General features: G+C 54.2%; 1 protein-coding gene across 1 annotated transcript in view; it reads right to left on the bottom strand.

The window, feature by feature from the left end:
* Positions 1 to 8562, bottom strand: part of KLHDC7A (kelch domain containing 7A) — a gene marked incomplete at its 5' end in the record, with an annotated part of 29513 nt that extends 20951 nt beyond the window's left edge. Inside the window, one exon of the mRNA XM_080379541.1 lies at positions 22 to 8562. Coding sequence (XP_080235667.1) covers positions 6157 to 8562 — 2406 coding nt within the window. The 3' untranslated portion in view covers positions 22 to 6156. The remainder of the gene's footprint in view (positions 1 to 21) is intronic.
* Between the last annotated feature and the right edge of the window lie 1300 nt (positions 8563 to 9862).

Raw genomic sequence — 9862 nt, 5'->3', positions numbered from 1 at the left:
ACAGCATCCCTGCAGCACAACATTAACTAGGGACCACAGCATCTCTGCAGCACAACATTAACTAGGGACCACAGCATCCCTGCAGCATTAACTAGGGACCGCTGTACCCCTGCAATGTTAACTAGGGACTGCAGCATTAACCAGGGACTGCAGCATCCTCACGGCATTAACTAAGCTGCCTTTTTGGAGCTGTTTTGGAGGGAGACAGCCTCCAAGAGAAGAGAAGAGAAAAGCCTGAGCTTCTCTTGGCCACCCCATCCCTGCATGGCTGATACACTTCACTGCTCCCATCTGTCCTGGACCACTCACAGGATGGATGGTCCTCACTCTTGGCTCTGATGGGTGATAGCAGGCGAGGCTGGATGGTCTTCCCAGCTGCCCACACATGTGGTGCAGTCTGCTCTGTCTCCTCTGAGCCTGGCGAGGATGCTTCCAGCGTGATGCTGTCCTTTGGTTAGAGCCACCATAAATTAAACAGAGATATAATAAAACAATAGCAACAAGCTGGGAGGGCTCTGAGATCCTGAACTAGGAGGATTTAAGGGATAGGCTTCACCTTGGCTTGAGGTGGGGCATTTCATTGGGCAATACCTTGGCCATGGAGAAATCCAGCATCCTGTACTGCTGTGGTACCCACTGGCTCCTTGGGGCTGGAGCCAGGATGCTCATGTCCTCCTTTCCACCATCCCTGATGGGGCTTGGTGGGGTGCCTTATTCCCTCGTGATGGATTAGGGAGCTCTCAGGGGGCATGGGCAGGGCTGGGGTGATGCATGTGCAGTCATCCATGGGGGGTGTTGCTGCCTGTCCCCTGAGCAGGCACTGCAAGCTGGGACGCTAAATTTCAACGTCAGTAATTCTGGGGCAGGCAGGCAGACCCAGCACAAACCCTGTATTGCCTTGCCAGGCCATTCAATTTGGGGCAAAAAGGCAATTTCTGCCAAAAGCTGGACCTGGTGTTCAGCAGGTGTGAACTGAATAAACGATGTTGATTCAAAGCAACTTGAGCATCGCCCAGAATCGCCCCCTTCAGCAAACAGTGACACACGGAAAGGTTATTTACCTGGATGGGAATGGAGGTATTTTTTGGGACACTGACCCGGCATGGAGTCTGTTGTCCCCAGACCACACACTCACCCCCTCTCCATGCCCAGGGCACGCTGTAGGAGAGCGATGAACCAAAATAGCTGTTTTAATAATCGGTCTGGGTTTATTTAGCTAGATGGCAGCTTCCTGAGAGATAGCACCTCCCCAGGTTGCCTTGGGATGAGAGGTTTCACCCCCGGATTGGTACTTCTAAGGGACCTGGGGATATTTTCAATAAGGTCCATGAAAGGCAGCTGAGAGGAGCCCAGCTGCTGTTTTTTTTCCTTGAAATCATTGCCCCGTGCCTTCTGGTTTTGGTTGAAAAGCCCTATCCCGCTTCTGCAGCTTGAAGAGTTTTTCCTTCTCCCTTTCTTTGGCTCTTCTGTAAATAAAAATGAGCTTCATTGATTTTATTTCAGTAACGGAGAAATAATTTGCCTTTGGCCTGAGCTCGCAGGATGCTAAACTCCAGCCAGGAGTGTGGGTTTGGTTTTTTTTTTTTTTTTCCTTCTTTTATAGCGTTTCTGATCTGTGTTTATGATGCCAGCGCTGACACATCCTAAACTACAGCGTGGCTATAACCCCCGGAAAAAACTCCCGGTGGGATTGAAATAGTGGCTGGCAAATGTTCCCTTCTCGCTGGAGCTTGTGAATCAAAAACCATCAACGGTTTAAGCAAAGGCTTGTGCCAGGGAGGGAGAACTTATGCCGGAGTCGATGCATATTTTATCACCGCGCTTATTCACTTGCAGCCCTTCTCCCTTCAAATGCTACACGGGTTTTAATTAAATAGTCATTGGCGAGGCTGTTATTCTAGCTTGGAAGACCTCCAAATGGCCGTGTTTTTTCCCCAAAACTATCACAAGGGGATGTGTTCCCATCCCCCCCATCCTTGCCAAGATTTGTCTTCTGCAAATACTCCTAATTACATTTGTCTGGCTGGACGCCGGGTCTGCGATAGCATCTTTCATTAGCACTGACCTCAGCCGTGCTTGCAAGGGGCTGGCTGACGTTCCCGGAGTGATGTTTTGCCAACGCCACCAAGAGACGTCCCTTGGGCACCAGGCAAATAGGTCTGGGTCCTGCAAGCCATGGGGTCCTGTTGAACCCTAGTTCGTTAGCGTCTGCTTCTAAATGAGGTTCTGCAGCTTGGGTGCAGCTCCCTGTCCAAGCAGTTGGGTTGATCTCGGTTGCAAAGCGGAGCAGGGAAAGGCTGAGGGTGGTGCCTCCAGGATCTGCTTTACCAAGGGCTTGCTGGTGGCCACGTGCGGGTGGTCAACTTGGGATTAAGTGCAGGAAGGGTGGAGAAATGAGTGGGAGAGGACAGGACAGCTCTTCTTGGCTTTAAACATCTCATGGAGGCTCTCCAACGCGACCTGTAGCAGTGCGCATGTTGCTGTAGGCAACTCTGCAGAGGGTCTGGGAGAAACCACGGCCAGGGGCTGAGAGGTGCCACCTCCCTTCCAGCACCCAGAGATGCTGTGACGGGTCTTTCCCTTCCCCTGGCTTTAAATTCCCACCCGGCTCCTCAACCATCGACACGAGTTTGCTTCCGCTTGTCAGGAACAAGATACTTAATTTGTCAGTTCGCTACGCTTAATATTTCTTTCATGTATCGCATCGGTTTTAAATGCAAAACATGTCTGGATAAGCTCACTTTTTTTTTGCTTTTTGGGTGGTTTTTTTTTTTTTCCCCACCCTGCTGTAGCCAACATATTGAAGGTAGCCGTGTTTAACTAATAAAAAAGATTTTAAAATGCTGGTTTTGCACTTCTTTAATTGACTTCCAGTTTCCATTCGCATGCAGTCTGGCACATTGCAAAGGAAAAAAAGAGCACAGAGCAAATAAGAAATGCGTCACTCCCTGGTTTTTTATCATAATCAAAAATGTAAAAATTAAGAATCTGAATCAAAGTACGCTAAACTATGTAATTGCCTAAATAAACATGGCAGGGGTAGATAATGGGTCTTCCTGATTAGAAGAAAATACTGACTTTAGTGCAAAGGTTATATTTAGTTGCAAAGCAGTGTGGTTTAGCGGTTGCACCCTTCTTTTGGGAGATAAACCAGGCGGGGGAGGGGGCTCAGAGGGTGATGATGATGAAAGAGCTCTCTGCTGGAGAGGCAGCCTTGAAGGAACTATAGGGATGATGGAAAAATTGCTGGTGGATGGTGGAAATTGGTTTTCCCAGCCTGAGAGTGGTTGTCTTTTCTCTTCCAGCAGCCAGTCCTGGTGGTCCCTGCCCCAGGGAGGGTCCTGGCTTGCAGCGACTGGCCTTGCAGCAGGGGAAGAGGCTCCCAAGAGCAGCACCCGGGTAAACCCCCAGCCCAGCTGGGTTTTTTGTGTCCTCTAAGTATTTATCATTACTTGAACCTGCTCAGGGTGGTTTATAGCTCTATGGGACACGCTGTAGAGTTTTATTAGGATGCACTGTATGCCTCCCAACCTTTTCCCCTCTAAATTATGGCAGCTTTGCCAACCCAGTCAGTTAAAATAAATAATATTCTGATGTCGCAAGCTGCACTGAAAACTGCTTGATGGTCTTACGGTCATCCCAAGAGCTGCAAGCCCGTGGTTTGAAGCAGCAGAAACATGGAAGTGGGTGTCCGTCACAGCTGTAAATCAATGCCCAACATCTGGTGGTGATGGCAGGAGTTGGCTGGGGACACTGCCATTGCCACTGCACCTCCCAGCCTTAAAGGCTCCTCCCTTGCACCGGTATTTGGGAGCACAAAAAAAAATAATCATCCAGGTCCAAGTATCAGTTTGCATTTGTCCTTTCCCCTTTGCTTTCCCTTAACCGCAGCCACAAGTCATTTTGTCACCAACCGCAGGATCGCTGTGTGCTGTTTGCTCCAGACTGGGTTGTCCTTCCCTGCAGAACAAGCAGTGCTCCAGCACGGGATGTCCCCAGTGCTTTTAATCTCCAAAATGCCTCCCCAGGCAATATGTGTTAATATTAGAGAGTGCAGGAGCGGGGGAAGAGCTGCCCACCCTCGGTCATTGTTATTCGTCGCTCGCTGTCACGCTGGAGGATGAGGCAAAGCTGCTGGGGTTTGAGGTTGCAGCCTGGCAGCAAGGAGTTAAAGCAGAGGTGAAATATTAAGCGGGAGGAAAGAGGCACTGTGAGAAGGGCAGGATCCCAGGAAAGCTTTTCTGGGGATGAAAACAAAGCTGCTACCTGGAAGGGCTCCAGCTACCCAGCTCCCACCCGGCCAGCGTGTCCTCTGCTCCCCAGCACCCAGCACACCGTGGCGGGGATGCCAAAGGGCATGAAGCCGGGATGCTGGTGAGGACAAGAGTGTTTGCAGGTTGCAAAGGAGCTGGGCTGCTGCGGTGAAGCAGCCAGTACCCAAGTTTTGCTGGGGGAGAAGTAGAAACGTGTTGCAGTGTGCGTGAGCCCATCTCGTTGAGTGTGCTGCTCTGAGCACCGGCTACGGAGACAGCTAAATAACGAGGAGTTAAATAATAATGATGATAATGTGGTGGGTTTTTGGCTCATAAGGTTTATCAGCCTGAGTATCTCGGCATAGGGAGATGCTGGGAGGCAGGAGGCTGCAGCCCTGGCACACGGTCGGTGGGGTGGTCCTCTGGGGGTAGGAATAGGTGGCTCCAGGGTGGGTGAAACAGGCTGAACTTTGTCAGCTTTTAGCGCAGAGAGCGCGTACATCACCCACCCTCCGTCAGTAGAAGCAATGTGCTGCAGCTAACGAGCAAGCCTCAGAGGCAGAGTTAATTAACGCGGCCTCCCAAGGTTTCCTAACATGGGTGGATGCTACTGACCTTCGCAGGAAGCCCTTGAAGGTAGAAATGTGAGGCCTCCAGGCAATGACTGAGAGAACTAATAAATACTTTTGAGAGCGCTTTAAAAGAACATTAACCTAAGCTCTCCTAAACCACCGTGAGCAGCAAGGTGTAAACGGTGATACCGTGGGCTGTGCCAGCATCATCTCCATCTCCTCCTCCTCCTCCCAGCCCTTCAAGCACATCCATGACTTCGTGCGCATAACCTGCTGCCACCGAGGAGGCAGGTACCGGGAGGGTTTTGTCCGTCTGGGAGCTGTTTTTGTCTGTCTGGGGCTGACAAGTGATGGATGACAAGTCGTTTGAGGGGAAGAAAATGCAATTACCCAAAGTAGGCTTTTGGCAGGGCACGGAGACAGCGGAGTGAGGTCGGTGAAACCTGGGGAAAAGGGGATGCAAGACCGGCTGCTCACATCCAAGGCTCTGGTTTACTTTTGGTTGCCTCCTCAGAGATGATGCTTGTGCAGTAATTAGCCATGTAAAACATGCATTGGCCTCTTTGTTCCCATTAGGCTTGGTTACGGCTTGAAATGATGCGCGACAGTAGCCTGTGGTTAATTTTACCAAATGTTCACTTTAATTTCATTTAAGACCAGCTGTCTATAAATCTATAGCGCCTATTTATATCACGTGCATATAAATATATATATCTAATTCTGTGCTGAGGAGAAGGCAACAGATAACAAGGTCCTGGGAAGAGCAGGGAGCTCTCTGGCCCCCAGCCTCCAGCTCTGGGGTGATGTGCGCAGTCAAGCCTGAGGGCTCAATGTTGGCTTGATGCCGATGGAGCTGACCTCTGGGTGATACCTCCTCAGGGATCAGCCCTCCCTGCTGTGTTCCTCCACCCTAGAATCCCCCGTGTGCCGTGTGTCCAGGTCAATATTAAACACCTGGTGTGTAAAGCAGCTACATGTGGAGCGGTGCCCAGCTGGGAGCCTGCAGCAAGCCGTGGCTTATTTGCATCTGAGCAAGCACGCCTACGTTTAAATACCTCTAAGCAAACGAGTCCACCCAGCTCCTGCTTTGCTTTTCCTTGTGTACTCAAGGCTGGGTGTACTGGCATTATCTGAGGGCAGTTTGTCTCCTTCCTTACTTGCAGGGACTGGGAGGGTGGCTGCTTGATGGTAGGTGTGGGTAACGTTGCCCTGGTACTGATGACCCCATGCTGCGTGGTCCAAAGCGGGCTGTGGGGTTCTTCTACCAGCTTTTGCCATCACGTCACATTTGAGCCATCACCGCTGTGGTGTGAGACCCCAGCACGGGTTCCTCAAACTTGTGTTTGTGCCATCCCTCCCTCCGGCAGCACCAGGACAGCCGGGAGGAGGCTGCCGTGGGGTGATGGGAAGGGCTGCAGGTCCTTGGTCCCGAAGCGTGGTGAGATGTGGTCAGCCAAGAAGCGTATGTGGAAGTGCCGGCCAACGCAGTGGACCAGGTTGCCCACCATGGCACACTGGAAGCCGGACAGGTTGGACGTGGCATAGGTGGCACACTCGTACCATAGCCTGGCCTTGGCGCTGCAGCGGTAGACGCTGATGCCTGTGCTGCGGTGGAGGTCGAAGCGGTAGATGAAGCCGTTGGCGCTCACCATCTCGGCTGTCCTGTCCTTGCTGCTGCCGGCCAGGCTGACCCTCCAGCTGTCCGAGCGGGCGCTGTAGCACAGCAGCATGTAGCGCAAGGTGCCCCCCGTCACGTAGATCTCCCCATCACACACCGTGGCCATGTGGGCCACGGCAAAGGTGTCGTGGGGCAGGGGTGCGGTAAAGGTCCAGCGGTCCTGCCGGGGGTCGTAGCGTTCCACTGTGTAGAGGCACTCACCGCCGATGGCGTAGAGGTGGCCATCCAAAGCCACGAGCTTGCAGTGTGGCCGTGCTTGGTTCAGGGGGCAGATCTCCCTCCAGATGTTGGTCAGGGGGTCGTAGCAGAAGACACGGTTGGAGGGTCTCTGCGTCTGGCCCCTGCCCTCGCAGCCGGCCACCACGAAGAGGTAGTTGAACATGCTGCACATGGCGCACCCCCGGGAGACCACCTCTGGTGGCACGTGGCTGAGGTGACGCCAGCAGTCCCCTCTGTCATCGTAGTAGCAGAGGCGGCTGGTGTGGAGGCCGGGATCCTGCACGTTGATATCTGCCACGGCCATGTACATCCTCCCCTTCATCCTCCGCCGCAGGATGAGCTCCCGCTCACCAGCGTTGAGGTGGCTATAGATGGAGGGTGTCTTCAGCACCTGCAGGTAGTTGTCACTCATCACCTTGTAGGCAGCCTCCTGGAGGTGGCCGAGCTTCTGTGCCTTGGCTGTGCAGAGGACCTTGTAGCAGTTCCCCAGGTCCAGGTGGGTGGGTGATGTCATTTGGAAGAGATCAGAACTGGTCACCACCCCTGGCCCGGGGCTTGCAGACGGTGTGTCAGCTGGGGCCGTGACCCCAAAACCCTCCATGGGCAGCTGGAGGTGAGGGCTGTCAGCAATCTGGAGGATGCTGCCCTTGCGGCCAGGAGACAATGACTCAGGAGAGATGTCCAAGCTCCCTGTAGGTGGTGGAACTATGGAGGGGGTGATGGGCCTCTGCGTTGTCAAAGTTGGGTCTGGTTCCTGGGTTGCAAAGCTCTGCAGCTCTTTGTTGACCTGCTCTGAGCTGCAGTGCCGGGATGTTCCCAGAGGGATGTAGGGAAGAGACCTCTTCTTTGACACCGAGTGGGAAACGGACTGGACGTAGTAGTGGTAGACTTTGCCTTTGAGCCCGGGGACCGGCTGCCCGGCCCCATCCTTCGCCCGTTGCTCGGCAATGTAGTTCTCCTCCACCTGGATCTTCGCAACAGAGGAGAAAGAATAGGAGGAGTCCGACCCCGCGTTGCTCGTCGTCATCGTTAGCCCCAGGTCTGAGGTGACACTGAGGGTCTGGACCATCCCCTCGGCCACCCGGCTCATGGTTCTACCGGCCAAATCCTGCTCAGTGCTCTGGGCGCATTCGTCACCTGCCGTCTGGGTACTGGCAATCCCGGGGGAAATCCCGGTGCTTGGGGCACACGTGCCCTCCTCCCCGAGGCTGCTTGGTGTTTTGGTCACATCCCCAGGTTGATAAGAGCTCGGCTCGCTTCCCGGCTCGCTTCCCAGCTTGCTTCCCAGCTCACTTCCTAGCTCGCTTCCCGGCTCACTGCCCAGCTTGTTTTCTGGCTTGCTTCCCAACTTGCTTCCTGGCCCGTTTCCTGGCTCGCTTCCTGACTTACTTCCCAGTTCACTTCCTGACCTCTTTCCCAGCTCGCTTCCCCTGCTACCCATCCCCGCTCTTCCACAAGTCAGCCCCAGCGCTGCATCCATCCCCTCTTCTTCCTCCTTCTCCTCTTCCCCCCTTGGCAGACCCTGGTCTCCCTGGCGAGCCGTGTGCCGTGTCCCGGTGGCACTTCCTCGACCACTGCCTTGTGCATCCCCACCGCCCCTCCTCGCCCCCTCCCCAACCACCCTCCTCCGTCGCAGACCCGCCGCCTCACCCCCATCCTGGGCAGCGTTTTCCCTCTGCTCTCCCCCCACGTCGGCCAGTGGGGTTGTGCCCCCAGCGAGCGAGCGGGACTTATAGAACCTGTACGCCAAGGTCAGGAGGAGCAGCGCGGCGGCGGAGAGGACCAGCTTGCCGGCCAGCTGCATGTCGGACTGCCAGGGCAGGGTTACCCGCTGGGGCATTTTTCCATGCCGGGTATGCGGAGAAGCCGATTAATGATTGCCGAGCGAGCAGGGAGCGTGGAGCCGAAGGTTTGGGGCAAGGTGACTTTGAGCGGGCGAAGCTGGCGGGAGGTTTCCGGACAAGTTTTGCATGTTGGGGCTGGGCTGGGCAGCGGGGAAAGGTGCAGCCCGGAGCTGGCAGCACGGAGCTGGCTTTATCAGCCGTGTAAACAGAGAGGCTCCCCGGAAAAGCCAAAGGAAACACAAAGGGAGGAAAAGTATCTCATCACAGCAGCCCCACCATGCCGCCTCCTCGTTTCTTTTGCTGTTTCAAAGGGATCGTGCAATGGCAGGGAGAAATAAGTTGTTCTGGCTTGGGAAGGTCCCCCAGCCCTCGGTGCGGGTGCAGGGAAGGAGGGGAAGCAGCCCGGTGCCCGGCAGACCTTTGGTCTGACACCAAGCGGCTGCTCGGCGGCAGAGGCAGGTGACTAATTCGGTAGCCTTCGTTGGTGGCACGCTAGCTAACAAAGGGTGACGGGAAATAGCCCGAAAGCTTCTGGGGTCTTTTTTGAGGCCAGCTGGGAAGTGGCAGGGGAATTAAGAGCCAGTGGAAAAGGAGCGACGGGGGAAAATCCCACACCAAAGAGCAAATAAAACCAGGAGTTAAAGTGCAGCCGGTTCAGAGACCTGCATCCCCGTGCATGGGGAGAGGGATGAAGTAAGAGAAGTAAACAAAAGCATTGGGACCAGGAAGAAATTTGGGATGGGAAGCGGTGGGAGAGGTGTGGTCGTCGTTTCAAAGTGATGCGCTGCTGTGTGTGGGATGTCTGCAGGGACTGGAGTCACTGGGGGAAACTGAGTCACGGAGGATGCCAGACGGTGTCATGCTTGCTTTTCTCTCTCTGGAAAGATGTTGGCTATGTGTCTGGTCCTGATCTGAATTTCAAAGATTTAGGGGAATTGTCTCCCTCGAGGTAGCCAGGTCCCAACGCCTGGACCGCGGTGGGGGGGGAGATGGAGAGGAGAGGCCCTGGGGAATGACATCCCCCTGCAACAAGCACTAAGCGAGCTGAATTCAAAGGGATAAAATTAATTTCCTTTTCCCCGAGGGGAACATCTCTCATGCTGAGAGATGCATAAAGAAATGAGGCCCTACGAGGCAGCAAAGAACAGCCAAAATGTGGGTGGGGGTGGGTGGCTGCTCCTGTTTGTATGCAAGGGTTTGCTCCATGCTGGCTTGGTCCCGATCCAGTGGGATTTGCTAGAGAAATGAACCCAGGTGATGCTAAAACAGCTCCTTGTACGAGGTGTGGGTGTGATG

Source organism: Falco punctatus, assembly GCF_963210335.1.
Source record: "Falco punctatus genome assembly, chromosome: 3".
NCBI lineage: Eukaryota > Metazoa > Chordata > Aves > Falconiformes > Falconidae > Falco > Falco punctatus.
Note: the sequence above shows the minus strand (reverse complement) of the source record. Positions and strands in the feature narration are given on the sequence as shown.